General features: G+C 54.9%; 2 protein-coding genes and 1 long non-coding RNA gene across 7 annotated transcripts; 2 read left to right on the top strand and 1 right to left on the bottom strand.

Moving 5' to 3' along the window:
• Positions 1–71: 71 nt before the first annotated feature.
• MST1 (macrophage stimulating 1) lies at positions 72–5,525 on the top strand. Of its 4 annotated transcripts, none has more exons than XM_023519539.1 (18): positions 72–248; positions 1,538–1,685; positions 1,767–1,879; positions 1,959–2,073; positions 2,152–2,288; positions 2,371–2,491; positions 2,634–2,752; positions 2,956–3,124; positions 3,303–3,433; positions 3,534–3,636; positions 3,765–3,901; positions 3,994–4,029; positions 4,119–4,233; positions 4,387–4,464; positions 4,601–4,747; positions 4,827–4,933; positions 5,032–5,171; positions 5,291–5,525. In XM_023519539.1, exons 1-18 carry the CDS (start codon positions 209–211, stop codon positions 5,450–5,452), a joined length of 2,118 nt encoding a protein of 705 aa, XP_023375307.1. In that variant the 5' UTR covers positions 72–208; the 3' UTR covers positions 5,453–5,525. The 4 variants fall into 4 exon arrangements, with proteins under 4 accessions (XP_023375307.1, XP_023375308.1, XP_003800642.1 ...); XM_023519540.1 differs by lacking the exon at positions 72–248 and adding an exon at positions 645–835 and having other exon boundaries at positions 4,827–4,921; XM_003800594.3 differs by lacking the exon at positions 72–248 and adding an exon at positions 645–835.
• A 384-nt stretch (positions 5,526–5,909) lies between these two features.
• APEH (acylaminoacyl-peptide hydrolase) lies at positions 5,910–15,299 on the bottom strand. Of its 2 annotated transcripts, XM_003800593.3 has the most exons (22): positions 14,974–15,299; positions 14,766–14,898; positions 14,250–14,376; positions 13,748–13,841; positions 13,586–13,661; positions 13,336–13,496; positions 13,051–13,188; positions 12,862–12,953; positions 12,746–12,786; positions 12,542–12,663; positions 11,964–12,024; positions 10,726–10,823; positions 10,017–10,068; positions 8,691–8,779; positions 8,119–8,257; positions 7,547–7,630; positions 7,386–7,466; positions 6,953–7,041; positions 6,680–6,870; positions 6,469–6,571; positions 6,277–6,383; positions 5,910–6,176 (listed from the first exon to the last, which is right to left on the bottom strand). In XM_003800593.3, the coding sequence occupies exons 1-22, from the start codon at positions 14,983–14,985 to the stop codon at positions 6,071–6,073; spliced, it is 2,196 nt and encodes a 731-aa protein (XP_003800641.1). In that variant the 5' UTR covers positions 14,986–15,299; the 3' UTR covers positions 5,910–6,070. The 2 variants fall into 2 exon arrangements, with proteins under 2 accessions (XP_003800641.1, XP_012667349.1); XM_012811895.1 differs by having other exon boundaries at positions 14,766–14,990.
• Positions 12,569–14,844, top strand: LOC111728693. Its single transcript, XR_002775914.1, has 4 exons — positions 12,569–12,680; positions 12,765–12,976; positions 14,281–14,383; positions 14,734–14,844. It is a non-coding gene; the product is annotated as an uncharacterized LOC111728693 (long non-coding RNA).
• Positions 15,300–15,422: the final 123 nt, after the last annotated feature.

Genomic DNA, 15,422 nt, shown 5'->3' with positions numbered 1-15,422 from the left:
CAATTCAGCTAGCGGACTCTCTCCCCAGCCTCCGGACCGGGCGTTCCTGCATCACATTCGATGAAAGGCGGGCCCTCTCAGCCCAACCTCCGAAGAACGCGACGTTCTAACCGGGATCCCTAGGCCACTTGTCTTAACTCCTACTCATACCTGTAGACCCAGCTCAGACGTCCCTGCTACCTGTCACCCCCACTCCTATTTAGGTCCAATGGACAGCCTTGCTCACTTTCCCTGGGATGACACTTCTGGTGCGTGAGGTGGGACTCCCTGGGCTCCCCTGCTTGGGTGTGGGCTGACCTCCCTACAGCTGGGGCCTACAAATCAGCAAAATGGGGGAGGCAACATTGGAGCTGGGGTAAGTAATGTTCCCCACTTTACAAGGGAAAACTGATGCTCAGGAAAGTTTAATGTCACCACCCAGGGGCTGGAACCCAGGCCTCTGCCAGCTCCCACTTTCACAATGCCTTTGAGTAGACTAGGCTGCAGGGAGCTTCATCCCCACCTCAAGGCACCCACACATTCCCACCAAACCTTCCCAACACCTGTCCATGTGTTGAGAGGACTCTCAGGGGGTTAGCTGTACCAGGGTGAGGGTCCTTGCACCTGACCCATAGGGCCTGAAGCCTGACCCCACCCAGATCCTGCCATAGGGTCTCTCTGGTCAGGCCCCAGCAGGCCTAGAGTGGAGGTGTGGAGCCAAAGCCACCCAATCCTGTAGGGACAGATTTCACAACTTCCCGGATAGGGCTGTGGTGAGTCATAGTGCAGCTTTCAGCTAGGAGAATGGGGTGGCTCTCACTCCTGCTGCTTCTGATGCAATGTTCAGGGGTCCCTGGTAAGTGCCCCCTACCTTGATCCCCATCTGCCTTCAGGAGAAGGTTGGCCCCATCCTACTATTCCAGGATGGGAACTAAAGGAGGAGGGCACTTTCCTACAGGGCATGGAGCAGTGACCTTGGCCTCTTGAGCAGAGCTTGGAAGCCCTGGGAACACATATACACACTGCCCACTTAGGCCTCCATTTTGCTGCAGCATTGAGGCTGTATTGGAACCACACAGATGTGCAAACACACATGTGTGGGCAGTGACCCCCTCCTGAGTCTGATGTACCCCTCTAACTTAGCATATGCCTTTGTGCAGGTGAGAGCCCAGACCTGGAGTCAGAGTGCTTAGGCTTGGTCCCTGCCTGGGTAGTGTGATGGTTCTGAATCTTAGCATTCTCATCTGAGAAATGAGATGGGGCTAGCTCCATAGAGCAAGCATCATCACTCACTGTTCTCATGGAGTATATGTGTTAGACCTAAGCCCAGTGCCTGGTGAGTGGTAATAACCACAATGTCTGGGGCTGCTTCCCTCAGGACATTTTCTTAACAAGTAACAATAGAGAGGGCTGGGTTGGCCCTTAAATATGCACACAGGGCTTATACCAGAAGCCTTGTAGCTTTCATCCCCTAAATGAACAAAATGTGGATAGGTCAATTTACATATATTGACGTGTATGTCCACCTGCACTGTGTCCACACGTATTCAACCTGCAGGGCAGCGCTCGCCATTGAATGATTTCCAGGTGCTCCGGGGCACTGAACTACAGCACCTGCTACATGCAGTGGTGCCCAGGCCTTGGCAAGAGGATGTGGCAGATGCTGAGGAGTGTGCTGGTCGATGTGGGTCCTTACTTGACTGCAGGTGAGTGGCCATCTAACCTAGATATGACTGAAGATGACGAAACATGAGCTGCCTGGTTACCCTGTGCCTGCTCCTCCCCAGGGCCTTCCACTATAATGTGAGTAGCCATGGTTGCCAACTGCTGCCATGGACCCAGAACTCACCCCATACACGTCTGCAGCATTCTGGGTGCTGTGACCTCTTCCAAAAGAAAGGCATGTGACTGTGGGCGTGGGGCAGGGGTAAGGGACCTAAGGCTTCAACTTAAGTTGATCTTCCCTCTGTTGCTCCCAGACTACATTCGGACCTGCATCATGGACAATGGAGTCCACTACCGAGGCACTGTAGCCACTACTGCAAGTGGCCTGCCCTGCCAGAGTTGGAGCCACAAATTCCCCAATGACCACAAGTGAGACAAACACCTTCCCTCTTTCTTGCCTGGAGCCTTCCCCTAGCAAGCACTCTAGAGATGCTCTCTGCCCCCCAGGTACACCCCCACACTCAGAAATGGCCTGGAAGAGAACTTCTGCCGCAATCCTGATGGGGACCCGGGAGGACCCTGGTGCTACACGACAGACCCAGCCGTGCGCTTCCAGAGCTGCGGCATCAAGGCCTGCCAGGAGGGTAAGCGGTGCAGGCTCAAGCTCCAGGGAGGGAGGGACTGGCCCCACGTCCATCCACCAACGCACTAGCCTTGTGCCTCTAGCCGCTTGTATTTTGTGCAATGGCGAGGATTACCGTGGCGCGGTGGACCGCACTGAGTCGGGACGCGAATGCCAGCGCTGGGATCTGCAGCGCCCGCACCAGCACCCCTTCGAGCCGAGGAAGTACGCGTGGGCGGGATCAGCGCCCAAGGGACCCGGCTAGGGGAGGGCCCAGAACTCTAGGGACGGGGCCCTATATAAGCAAATTGGGCTCAGCCAGGTGAGCCTGAGTCCTAGTCTTTGTTCCCGTCCGGTTAACCCCTAGGTTCCTCGACCAAGGTCTGGACGACAACTATTGCCGGAATCCTGACGGCTCGGAGCGGCCCTGGTGCTACACCACAGACCCGCAAATTAAGCGAGAGTTCTGCAACCTCCCCCGCTGCGGTGGGCCGCGGGAACGGAGCCTGGGAAATGTGGGAGGCTTAGCTTGACTTAGCTGGGGAGGGAGTAAGGGCTGGGAGTGATCTGGGGGTGGGCTGAGAGCAAATTCTGCGCCACGCTGTAGACTAGGGAAAGGCGGGCCTAGTCCCTATCCTGGCAGGATCTCAGCTCCAACTTGGGATTCGACCTGCCTCGGTCCATCCAAGGGTCCGAGGCACATCCCCGCCACGAGGCTACGTCTCTAAACTGCTTCCGCGGAAAGGGTGAGGGTTACCGAGGCACAGCCAACACCACCGCCTCAGGTGTACCTTGCCAGCGTTGGGACGCACAGAGCCCGCATCAGCATCGCTTTGTGCCTGAGAAATATGAGTGCAAGTAAGGCGGCAGGCGGGCACTAGGGATGTACTTCTGTGGGAGGACTGAGGAGGGTAGTCCTAGGGTGTGAACTGAAGGAAGGTGGGGTCTGGGACAGAGCCAGAGACCCTGCCCTACTCGGAGGCTGACTGGCTGGCTAGGTGAGACCCTTCCACCGCTGAGTTGGGCTCCTGTTTAGGGACCTTCGGGACAACTTCTGCCGGAACCCGGATGGCTCAGAGGCACCCTGGTGCTTCACCTCTCGGCCTAGCATGCGCGTGGCCTTCTGCTACCAGATCCGGCGTTGCGTGGATGACGTGCGGACCGAGGGTGAGACTCCAGCAGGGGGGCCACAGAACCAGGGCTGTAGGCGTGCAACTTGAGAGCTCGGGTGAAGACTGGGGCTGATGGCTGCCCCTACCTGCCACAGACTGCTACCATGGCACAGGAGAACAGTACCGGGGGACAGTCAGCAAGACTCGTAGGGGTGTCCAGTGTCAGCGCTGGTCAGCAGAGACCCCGCACAGACCACAGTGAGTCCGTCAGTGCACCTGGCCTCACCTGGGCCTTAATCCTTCAGTGGCAAGCTTTGGCATCTCTGATGGAGTCTGGATAAGGCTTGAGGGTACCCTGCTATGATTTTGCTCCCCATCCTGCCTAGGTTTACACCCACCTCTGCCCCACATGCTCAACTAGAGGAGAACTTCTGCCGCAACCCAGACAGGGATAGCCATGGGCCCTGGTGCTACACTACAGACCCAGGGACCCCATTTGACTACTGTGCTCTGCGGCGCTGTGGTAAGTGCTGGTGACATTCCCCCATGACCCTACCCTCAGCACATACTTGGAAAGGCTGGTCCCTCTTAACCCTAGTGAATTTGGTCTTTCAGATGATGATCATCTGCCATCCATCCTGGACCCGCCAGGTTTTGACTTGGGCCATTTGTGGGTCAGGGCCCTTTTGTTCTCCACCTCTACTCAGTCAAGGGTTCATCCAGCATACTCAATCCCCCAGACCAGGTGCTGTTTGAGAAGTGTGGCAAGAGGGTGGATCGGCTGGACCAATTCAAGCTGCGTGTGGTGGGGGGCCAGCCAGGCAACTCACCCTGGACAGTCAGCTTGCGTAACCGGTGAGGCAAAACTGTTCCCCAAGAAAGGAAATGAGGCTGTAGTTATGCCAGTGGGGGGTGGGAACCTGTCCCTGTCACACAGATCCTAGCCAGATTGTAGATCCAGCCATATCTCAGGATTCACTGTTCCCTGTATAATCTACACTTCTCCAGGAAGGGCCAGCATTTCTGCGGAGGATCCCTAGTGAAAGAGCAGTGGGTAGTGACTGCCCGGCAATGCTTCTCGTCCTGGTGAGACTCCCTTGGGTTTGGGAACCCAGGCCTACCCCTTTGGGTTCATCCATCCCCATGCCTCCTTCCCTAGACAAGCCAACCGTGGGACAGCAGAATGGGAGTTACAAATGATCTAGCAGAGCTTCTCTCCCAGCCATATGCCTCTCATGGGCTATGAGGTATGGTTGGGCACCCTGTTCCAGGACCCACAGCCTGGGGAGCCAGGCCTGCAGCGGGTCCCAGTAGCCAAGATGGTGTGTGGGCCCTCAGGCTCCCAGCTTGTCCTGCTCAAGCTGGAGAGGTAAGTAGACAAGTTGAGAGGGTAAGATAGGGTTGGGCCTTGTGGTCTCAGGCCCTGAGTGTCCCCATTCCTGCTAAAGATCTGTGACCCTGAACCAGCGTGTGGCCCTGATCTGCCTGCCCCCTGAGCGATATGTGGTGCCTCCAGGGACCAAGTGTGAGATCACAGGCTGGGGTGAGACCAAAAGTAAGAGCACAGTGCATGGGCATGGACTGCTCTAGGCCCGGAGGTCCAGTTCTGGATCCTGCTACAGGGCCCTCTCTTCCTATTTTCCCTCACTGTAGATACAGGGGATGGCACAGTCCTAAAGGTGGCCTTGCTGAATGTCATCTCCAACCAGGAGTGTAACATCAAGCACCGAGGACGCGTACGGGAGAGTGAAATGTGCACTAAAGGACTGCTGGCTCCTGTGGGGGCCTGTGAGGTCAGTAGCAGGGTCCCAGGGCTAGCCCAGGGAGGGTATGGGGGTCTGGAAGTGTACTACTTCATCACAGGAGGCTAGTCATTGCCCTGGTCCTCATCATGTGGTTCTCAACCTACCAGGGTGACTACGGGGGCCCACTTGCCTGCTTTACACATGACTGCTGGGTCCTAGAGGGAATTATAATCCCCAACCGAGTATGCGCGAGGCCCCGCTGGCCAGCTATCTTCACACGTGTTTCTGTATTTGTGGACTGGATTCACAAAGTCATGCGGCTGGGCTAGGCCCAGCCCCAACCATATATGCTTTGAGGAGGATGAAACTTCCTGTCAGACATAAAGTCACCTTTCCTCTTTATGCCTCTGCAGAGTGCTTCTTAGCCTCTGCTTCCAGGGAATAAGTTGGTGATGCCTCACTAGTGCTTAGATGGTTTGAGCTTAGTACACCTGGGGGTTAGAGGTCTGACAATAGAACTCCCCTGCCTGAGAGTGCTATGGATGGGGCAGGGCCTCACTAGTCTCCCAGATATGCTCTTAGGAGGGGAAGGGTGATACAGGGCAGTTTCTAATAGCAGGGGGTGCATTAGAGAGAGCTAGCTTGGTGTGGAGTCCCAGTCAGCCAGGACAGGCAGAGGCTGAGCCTCCCACTGCTCCCTCTCCTCCCACACTGGAGACAGATGAAGCCCTGGGTGTAGGGTGGGTGTGGGGATGGCTTGGTACAAAGTACCAGCAGGAACCATGCTCTGTGTCCTAATTTATTATAACTACGTAGCCCCCATTTCTGCACCCACCCAACCATGGAGTCCAGGGCTCAGAAAGCCTCTCACTCCTCTGCCAGAGCTGGGGGTTCCCCAAGAGCGAAGTGTGGCACAGGCTGGCCAGGTCACGGAGAATGGCAGGGCTTTAGTAGCCCAAGTGCATGCGTAGCCAGAGCACAGCATTCATGAAGCTATCTGACTCCACCTCCACCTCTGATAGGGCATGGGTACTTTTGGGATAGAGCAGAAGCCTGTAGGGATTGGGCAGCAGAGTTTAAGGTTGGAGGGCCTTCCCCTGCTCACCTGCCCACCAGCTGCCAAGGCCATCCATTCAGTCTGTGTTGCCCTCACCGAACAGGCACATTCCGGGCCTTGAGGGCGTGATAATACTCCATGCCCTGCTTGAAGGGGACGCGCCGGTCCTCCTGGCCCAGCATCAGTAACAGTGGTGTCTTCACCTGGGTATGTGGGGCGGGGTGGAGAGCCATGGTAAGCTGGGCCCTGGGTTCTAGATAGATGGGCAGCAGGAGGAGGGTCACATACCTGAGGGATATATTTGATGGGTGACTTGTCCAGCATCTCAGCCCACACACTGAGGTCTGGCAGGCAGTCATTGCTGTAAGGGAAGCCAGTCTCCACCACACACCTATGAGAGATTGAGCTGATGTAGCCCTGAGAATTCCGAAGCTAACACGGGCCACATGGAAATATGGGGTGGAGGGGAGAAGGGCAGGGACCTGTGGTGCACACCCACCAGTCAGGTATGTCAGTGGAGCCCATCATGGAGGCAATATTGATCACAGGGTTCCGGGCCACACAGGCACTGTAGGTCTCTGGGTACTGACCAATCAAGTGGCAGGAGAGGAAGCCACCATGGGAACCACCCATAAGGGCCACACGGCTTGCATCAAAGTGCTCCTCCTGCAGCACCTGCTCTACTGCAAACTATAGGGTGGGGCAGAGCATGCTGCAGCCAGCTGCCTGCCCAACTGGATGAAACCACACCCCTGACAGCGCCCCCTGCTACCTGGACATCCTTGACATCCTGGTGGCCTATATTGCCTGGAAGGGAGAGGATGCTGTCCTGGCCAAAGCCTGTGGAGCCACGATAGTTCACTAGAGGCCAGGGAGGGACCAGACAGGGTAGTTAGGCAACATTTTCAGGTCCTCTGGATACCTTTTCACACATCTGTGAAGTGAGCTGGAGGACTACATATACCCCAGACTGTCAAGGGGACAGATTTGAGGCTACTGTTCAGTGACCACCCTTTCCATGCCACTCCCAAGTTAGTCCACCACACCATGGAGCCAGAGGCTGGGCCAGGGCAGTTCTTGGTAGTAGTTACTAGGTCTGGGCTACAGAAAGGCCTAAAGACTAGAGTGGCACCTACGGTGCTTATCAAAACAGGCCCACCCCCCCATTCTACCATAGCCCCAACTACAGGTCCCTGCTTGCTCACCCAGTAATACTGCAAAACCCATCTTGCAAAGCATGGCTGGGAACAGCATCCAGGCAGTGACAAAGGATGAATGGGGCCCTCCTGCAGATAGGGAGCAAAGAATGAAAGGACCAGCTAGGAGGCGGGGTGGGAGGGCAAGGGCTCTTAGGTCAGATGCCTACCATGAGGCAGGACCACCATGGGCACCTGGGTCTTATCTGGAGGGTTGCTGGGCTGCAGCAGAATTGCTTCAAAGTCAAGGCCAGCTGTAGGGAGAGGGTAGTGGTTAGTAGGGCCAGTGCTACTGCCCAGCGGCTTCTCTCTCCAAGGCCCCATCTATAGCTGCAGGTCTGAGGCTCACCTCTGGAACACAGACTTGGCTAAGGTAGCCCATACCTCAACATGTGGACCCTAGAAGGCTCATGCTCCTTCTGCCCTAGTCTTCTAGTCTCTGCAGGAATAGCATTTTGGATGAAGTATGGACACTGAGACCTTGTATAAGGCCTATTTTCTATGAGCATTGGTTTTTATACCACAGATGATTAGGCCCTGTAGCCCCCAGTTCTGATACCCAGAGCAGATGCTCAGGTGCCTAGATGACACTTCCATGAACATCCACAAGAAGAACAGAAAACTTCTTAGAGGAAACCCCAGGAAACCCTACAATGGGAGACAGGAGGCAAGAAAGGGGTCACCATGCCCCTTGCTGGAGAACCTGAAGGAGGCATCCCCCACTACACCTGGCCCAGCTCACCATACTGCACATTCTCTTGCTCTTGGGGTGGCTGTAGCACCCGGATGCTCCAGTGTATATCAGGAATGGACTCAGCCTCTTCCAGGGACACCCACAATACTGACTGTTCCTTCCCTGAAGGAGGCAGGAACCCAACTTTCTGCCAAGGGGAAGGAATTTGTCATAGGTAGCCTGGCTGCCTCCCTGCCCTTCTACTTCTGCCCAGAGTTGGAGGTAGGCAGCTGTCACTATGCTGGGCCCTTTACCTACCTCCAGAAGGTACAACATAGCTTCCTGTTGTGAACTGGTGTACACCAAGGTATTCACATTCACATATAGCTCCCCCACTCCCAGTTTCTAGGCTCTGCTGTCCTTCTGTGTTCCATCATACCAGAAGACTGGGCCCTTCCCCAGATACACTATTCTGGACAGAGCAGACCAAAGGCCTGTCCAAACCCTCATGGACTATGCAGGGCCAGACTTGTGTCTTGGCCCCTCTACATGCTGACCAGTTATGGTCAGACCTTAGGGGCCAGGGGAGCTCTACCTGCCTAGAACCCCTGACTCCTGGTTTGGGACCCACTAATACTCACCAGGCTTGGGGGTAGACTGGGTGTAGAAAACTGTGCCACCATAAGGTCCTGGTCAATTGTGAGCAGCTTCCAGCTTCCACCTGATCCCCCTGGAGAAGACAAATACCTAAGTGCCTGGCAAGGGCTACTACCTTTCCCACCGTCTCTCTGCAGAGTCCCTGACTGGAGGAATGGAAAGGTGCCACCACTCCCACCCCCGCCGCCCAGAGAAGCATCTCTCACAAACACCTAACTGCACATGACTCTGGGTGACCTTCCTGTTCAGTCCCTTGTTTATCTGGCAGTTACTGTCTGGGCCTGGGAACTGCTAGACCTAGGGACACACTAACCACCAGGCACATCTACCTATCCCTTGATGGATGCAGTGTGCAGTGGTGGTAGCTAGGCCTAGGGAGTCCACTGTGGGTGGGGGAGTGTGCTGATTCTGGGCAGTGTGGTCCAAGTACATTATTTTTGTTGTTGTTTTTGTTGAGACAGAGTCCCACCCTATGCCCTGAACAGAGTGCAATAGCATCATAGCTCACTGCAACCTCATACTTGGGCTATGGGCATCTTGCTGCCTCAGCTGCCACCAGAAGCCGCTGGGATTACAGGCACTCACCACGATGCCTGGCTGGATTTTTCCATTTTTTTAGGAGTTGGGGGTCTCACTTTCGCTCAGGCAAGTCTTGAACTCCTGAGCTCAAGCAATTCTCCCTCCTCAGCCTCCCACAGTGCTGGGATTACAGGCGTGAGCCACTGGGCCTGGCCCAAGCAGATTCTTAAGCAGGAACTGTACAATGAGAGGTAGCTTTGGAATTATGCTTTGGCAGCTTTGTGGAAGTATGGGTACAGTCAGGGCAGGTAAAGGACTCAAAAAACATTTGAGGGGCAGAATTACCAGGCCCAAGTGTGGGGAATATAGGGGAGTCAACCCTGGGCTTCTCCTTGGTCCTGAGGTAGCAGAGCTGTCTTAGCCTGAGAGAGGACATCCAAGGTTTGGGGAGGGGAAAGAGGATTCTGGCAGGTCTTATAAGAAAGTTTGATGTTTGGTGGGTTTTAGGAGCAAAGATGGGGCCGTGCTGAGGCTGAGCCAGGACTCCTGGAACACAGTTGGTGCTGGAGGGCAGTGAAGCAGGAAGGGTTGTCAACTAGGTCAGGATCTTGCATGGGTAGAGTCTTGGGGCTCGGGGGGGCGGGGACTGTTAATAAAGGCTGCAGAACAGTCAGTGGTACAGAGTGGTGGAAAGTCTGACCACAGCCCCACGGGCTTGACCCAACTCCACTCCTGACCAGGCTGCCTGCCCACCAGTTCTGCCCTCAACCCCACCCTGATGCCATGCTCACCAGCTGTGAGGGAGGTCACACTGCCCATCTGGGTGTCCACAACAAACAGGTCCTGAAGCAGAGGGAAGGCCACATGTGGCACCACATCCAAGAGTCCCAGGGGTCCCTCCCCTATCTCCTCTTTACCCTCCTGGGTACCCCTGGGCCAGGCCAGGACTGTAAGTAGCTATGGTGATGGCTCCTCAGTGCAGCGGGGAGTAGCATGAGGGTCTGAATTCAAATCCCAGCCCCATCACAACTTGCTGAGTGACCCTGGGCAAGGTAAGAAATGCTTTTGAAGTTCTTTGAGTTAGCATGAGGACCAAATGATACGACACCCAAAAAGACCCTGCCACATAACATGGACGTCCTCAATCCATCTCTGGGGGAAGGGCTCAGATCTTTCTTCATCAGCTGCTCTTTAAGAGTGTTCAGGAATACACCCCAGTGGTCCCTGAACCCACCACCACCTGTCATCTAACTGGAAATGCCTAGGAAGGGTTCCAGGTTGGTCCTCTGCCTCAGATGAGAAGGCCAAGAGTTCTGTTGTGGGGCACTGGGGGAGCCAGTCCTCTCGAGAAGTTGAGTCAAGGACAGGGGCAGGAAGTTTTAAGGGACCAATGAGACCTTATGGCTAGCTATTGTGTGTGTGTGTGTGCTAGGCCTTAGAGACCTAGGGCTCTCAGGGCTTGGTCACAGGGGCTGCTTCTCAACAGTTAGGGTCTCTCACCTGCCGGCTGCGCTGAGCTGAGTCGAAAACCACTCTCTGGCTGTCAGCTGACCAGCATCCCAGAGACAGAAGGCTGCTATAGATCCCAGAGAAATTCTCTGCAAAGATAGGAGAGCTGGGGCTGTGTCCAGGAGTGGAGTTTGGAGGGATCAAGACAACAATGCAGGCTGGGCTACTGACGGATTCACCTAGGGCCCCTGTATACTGTGGCAGAACAACCGTCCCCCATATAGGTGATGAGAAGCTGCCTGAGTAGGGGGCTGAGGGAAACAGCTCAAGAGTTTTTGAGAGAAATCTTGGGTGCTCAGAAGAAAAGTACTTGCTTTCCTAAAGTTGCTCCTTTTGAGCCCCTGCTAGGCATGATGTACTTTAACTGAGATAATACCTATCTGTCTGCTGTCATGCTTAGTACAGCACCTGGCACAGAGGGCTCAATAAATACTACCCTTTAATATCATCACTCATTTAATGCTTACTCCAATTCTACAAGGCAGGTAGGGACACAAATAAAGAAATAGAAACTCTTGGAGGCCAGGACACTGTCCAAGGACATGTAACTAATTAGGAAGAGAACTAGGATTCAGACTAGGTCCCTACCACTGCAACCCAAAGAGAAAACAAAGAGTCCTTCCTTTATCTACTGAACTCCTGGAACTGACTGGGTGGTCTGAGAAAACAAGAAATTCTCATCCCTCATAACCTTGGGATGGTCCAGAATCCCAAGCAGAGCTGTGAACACCTGGGATTAAGACAGGAACCTCTCAACCAAGAGCCACCCTCCCAGAGACCTGGCTGACCCAAGGGCTCAGAATAGACAAAGGTTGCTGGGGTGGGGGTGGAGAATAGGATAATACTACCCTAGGCCCAAGGCTTCTCAAGTATGGCATTCCTATCTAGTGTAGATCCTGAAACCCACTCAAAGGAGCAAGAGTTTTAACCAGCTATTGAACAAGAAAAGTCAAATTATAAGCTGCAGCACAGGAATTAAGTCATCTAAATCCCCAGCTAGCTTGGACACTCTGATCTCTGCTTTGGTCCAGCCAACTCCTTTCTATCAGAACTGTTCCCTACAGTGACAGCCTCACTGCCTGTGGAGGCTGGGCATAGGGCTGGCCCAGCAGGAAGGGCCCTCAGAAGGAACCTAGGAAGGAAGAGCTGGGTAAGGATGAGACAGATGGTAGGAAAACACAGAGCTGGAGGCCCCACTGCACCTAGCCAGCCAGCCAGGTACCCCTTACCTCCCAGCTGCCGAGGCACAATATCCACCACCACTGAGGTGACCTTGGTATACCAGTCATACTGCAAGAGAATACACGGTCAGGCCCATCAGGGGAGGGAGGGAGGACATGAGATGAGCCTGACATATCTTTTTTTTCTTGTGACCTGGACCAGATGCTTACAGGGGCCTCAGAAAGGGCTCAGATCTTTCTTCATCAGCTGCTCTTAAAGAGTATTCTGACTTTCATCAGGGATCCCAAGCTCTTCCTGGAAGGGACTAGGACTGTGTAAACTCCTTGTTATAGCCCAGCCCTTTGCAGGGCCTGGGTCCATGCAAATGAGAACAAAAGAGGGGAACATTCCCAAAGACAGAAGATGCTCTGAAGGTGGCAAGCTCTAACAATGCAAAGCCCTCCAGGCTATCACTCTCAGCCTCCAGGCCCTACCTGAAGAGGACAGGCAGAATTCCCACCATTGCCATACCTGGGACACAAGGGCATACCCTGGGGGCCCATGGGGGAGGATGGTGGCCCTTCAGTTCTAATCCATCATCCCTTCTTGCTGATCACCCTCCTACCCATGCCCACCTCCAGCTCACCAGGCACAGCTGGCTACATTGATGATGGGGAATCAGAGATGGGTACCGCAGGTAGACAATTCGACACTGGTCTGGACTCAGCCGGGGAGAGGAGACAGCCAAGGAGTCATCTGAGAGGAGCTCTGGGCCAGATGGAAAGGTGAGCATTACGCAGGCTGGCAAGGCCAACATGTCAACAAAGCACAAGTGGATATAGCCACTTACCACACTTTCCCCCGATTAGGTCCACATAGAACAGGGCTGACCTGGAACCACCAGAGATATACTTAGTTTCAAGGCCAGATGGACAGCAGGACCCCTTACTCTGCCAAGTTCCTTACCTTCGATTGGTGCAAAAGCGGATGCCCAGCCGAAAGGGCTCGTGCCACCAGCCTACGAATACCACACCCGTGTCTCCAGGGGCCCAGAATGCCTGTAAACAAGACCACAGGACAGGTATAAGCAAGGAATAGTAGCTCAAGCAGGGTCCCCAGACTCCAGGAGTGAACACAGGTTGAGTTGCTGCTGACCTGTCCAGGGGACACATTCTCAGGGACTCCCTCAAGTATAGAGATGTTGCCACTCTCAATATCCAGTACACAGAGAACAGGGGTGCTTTTGGAAATCATGTTTTCTCCCCAGTCTTCATAAAATACAAATTGATCTCCCTAAGAAAACAAGATACTCAATGTTCAGCCTGTCTACAAGATCCTGCCCTGCTTCCTAGAAACCAGTGTTTCCCCAGTTCCAACAGGTACAGTGTGAGAAGCAAGCACTCTGAGTCCCAGGGCTACCCCTGGACTGGCCATGAGCACCTTGATGGCCTGTTCTGGCTTCTTCGGCCTGGCTATCTCGTCATCATCACTGATGTCCAAGGCTTTGGTCTGAAAAAAGGACTCAGTCTTGGGGCGCTTCTTCTCTGCCACATACAATAAGTGTGTCTCTGAGTGTGACCAGGATAGGCAGCCAAAGCAGTCTGAATGCAGGAAAGGCCAGTCAGCAGGAGCCCAGGTCTTTGGCTGTGCCTCCTGTTTACCCTGCTTGCTCACCACCCAGGTACCTTACCATCCTCATAAATGGGCCCGTGTTTCTCCAGCGCTGATAGGTTGAAACTCTTAAGTTTCCAGTTCTTCTCCCAGACCTGAAGACATCTGGGCATAAGGCTGCCTGCCCAGACTGATATGGGGCTCGGTCCCCAGTTGCCCACCTGGTCCCTTGCAGACTTACCTCCAGGAACTGCTTCTCCTCTCCAGGGCCCGTACCTCCAGCCTTGCGCAGCACAGCTTTCACGGTGCCTGAAGGAGACTCCCTGCTCAGCAGTCTGAGGAAGGTGTGGGGTAGCACGTCAAGATTACCTTGTACCCAACAAGGGCCTTGTCCTACCCTTGCTGGTCACAACCTCAGATTCCTGAGGCTTTGGTTCCACATCAACCCCTGCAGCACTTTTAGCCCCACTATAGCAGCTGGCCTTGCCTCTCTTCCTTGGGGCAGGGACTCTATACTCTACCAGCTCTCTAGGTCACCATATGCTCTAGTCTAGGTTGGAACAAACCTCCAGTGCTTATCAGGCCATGCCACCAGAGACTGACTGAGCTCCCAAAGGGGAGGAACCTGGCTCCTGGCCTTTCATCTAGGTCCTACCCACATCTAGGCACATAAAAGGGCATTCATAAAAGCCTTGCATTGCAAATGGCTGGCACTGTCCACAAGTTTTTTTCCTCAAACTTACTCCCCCCGCGTTTCCACACTGTTGCCTGCAGGCCCTGCAAACACCACTGAATCTCCATCATGGAACACCAGGTACTGGCGGCAGAATCGGATGTTCTCCATGCGTTCCAGGTCCCTCTGGGTCCACTCTGTGAGGTGAGACATCAGGTTGCTCAACTTGATTTGGTCACTGCCCCTCACCAAGAAAGGCCCAAACCCGCCTTCCCCAGTCTATCTCCAAACACCCCAGTGCAGGCTGGACAACAGTTGGCCACAACCCAAGTCCCGGGTCTCCAAAGTCTGTGCTGACAGCCTCTTAGAACCCACTTACTAATCTCAGCACCATCCCCCTCCTACAATCTTGAGGCTAGCCTGGCATGTGTATGGGAGGCCCACACATTCATGGGCACCATGTGGGAGTATACCCTCCAACCCAAGGCCGGCTTCCTCCACACCCGCGTGTCCTGTCCAGCGCCAGCCCTACACATCCCCATCTTCTCCACTAGAGTGCAGAGCCCTCTCCCCTCCATACACACACCGGTGTGCACCGTCCGGTAGAGGCCCCCGTACTGCGTGGTGACTTCCGGGCCCAGGCAGGCGGCGCTCAGCGCGGGCTGGCGGCTAAGGACCCGGTACAGCGCCGCCGCCTCTTCGGGCTCGCTCAGCGGCACCTGGTCAGGGGACACACCAGGGTCAGGCGCGGCCCGGGCTGCAGGGACCACGGGAACCGTGGGCCGAGCCCTCACCTGACGTTCCATGGTCTCCTCTCAGGGACCGGGGAGGCGGGCTGTGACGGGGCCTACTAATTCCCGGAAGTGTAGCTTCGGAAGGCGGAGCCTGGGGCGACTTGGCCAGTTTCCGTCGGGATAACCGAGCCTTTGAGGAGTGGGAGAGAACCTTTGGCTGAGGGGGAAGGACCTGTGAGGGAGAAGTCTGGGAGCGGAGGGAGGAGCAAGCAGCTCACTGTGCAGGCCTCCACGGCCTGTTGAGTATCCAGGCTAGGGAAAAGGAGTAAACCTTTAAGGGGCGGACTTAGCAGGTGGGACCCAGGCCTCTTACTGAGAGGGGAGGCAGTGAGATCTCCGAGGAGAAGGGGCGGCCCTGTGGAAGCGGAGTACAGGAGCGGGTCTTCAGGGAGGAGTGAAGTCTGTGAGGCCTAAAAGGTCTATGTGAGAAGGGGGTGGTGCCTGAGTCA

The sequence above is a fragment of the Otolemur garnettii genome, unplaced genomic scaffold (genome assembly GCF_000181295.1).
Source record: "Otolemur garnettii isolate 467f Iridium unplaced genomic scaffold, OtoGar3 scaffold00179, whole genome shotgun sequence".
Taxonomy (NCBI): domain Eukaryota; kingdom Metazoa; phylum Chordata; class Mammalia; order Primates; family Galagidae; genus Otolemur; species Otolemur garnettii.
The sequence above is the reverse complement of the archived record's forward strand: the minus strand, read 5'-3'. Positions and strand labels throughout refer to the sequence as shown.

Coding starts and splice junctions, on each gene's coding strand:
- MST1 (XM_003800594.3), top strand. CDS start 784: ATGGGGTGGCTCTCACTCCTGCTGCTTCTGATGCAATGTTCAGGGGTC. Junction 4,934..5,031: donor AGGCTGGGGTGAGACCAAAA/GTAAGAGCACAG, acceptor CCCTCACTGTAG/ATACAGGGGATGGCACAGTC. Junction 5,172..5,290: donor CTCCTGTGGGGGCCTGTGAG/GTCAGTAGCAGG, acceptor TCAACCTACCAG/GGTGACTACGGGGGCCCACT.
- APEH (XM_012811895.1), bottom strand. CDS start 14,985: ATGGAACGTCAGGTGAGGGCTCGGCCCACGGTTCCCGTGGTCCCTGCA. Junction 6,871..6,952: donor AGGATGTCAAGGATGTCCAG/GTAGCAGGGGGC, acceptor CCCACCCTATAG/TTTGCAGTAGAGCAGGTGCT. Junction 6,384..6,468: donor CCATCAAATATATCCCTCAG/GTATGTGACCCT, acceptor CCACATACCCAG/GTGAAGACACCACTGTTACT.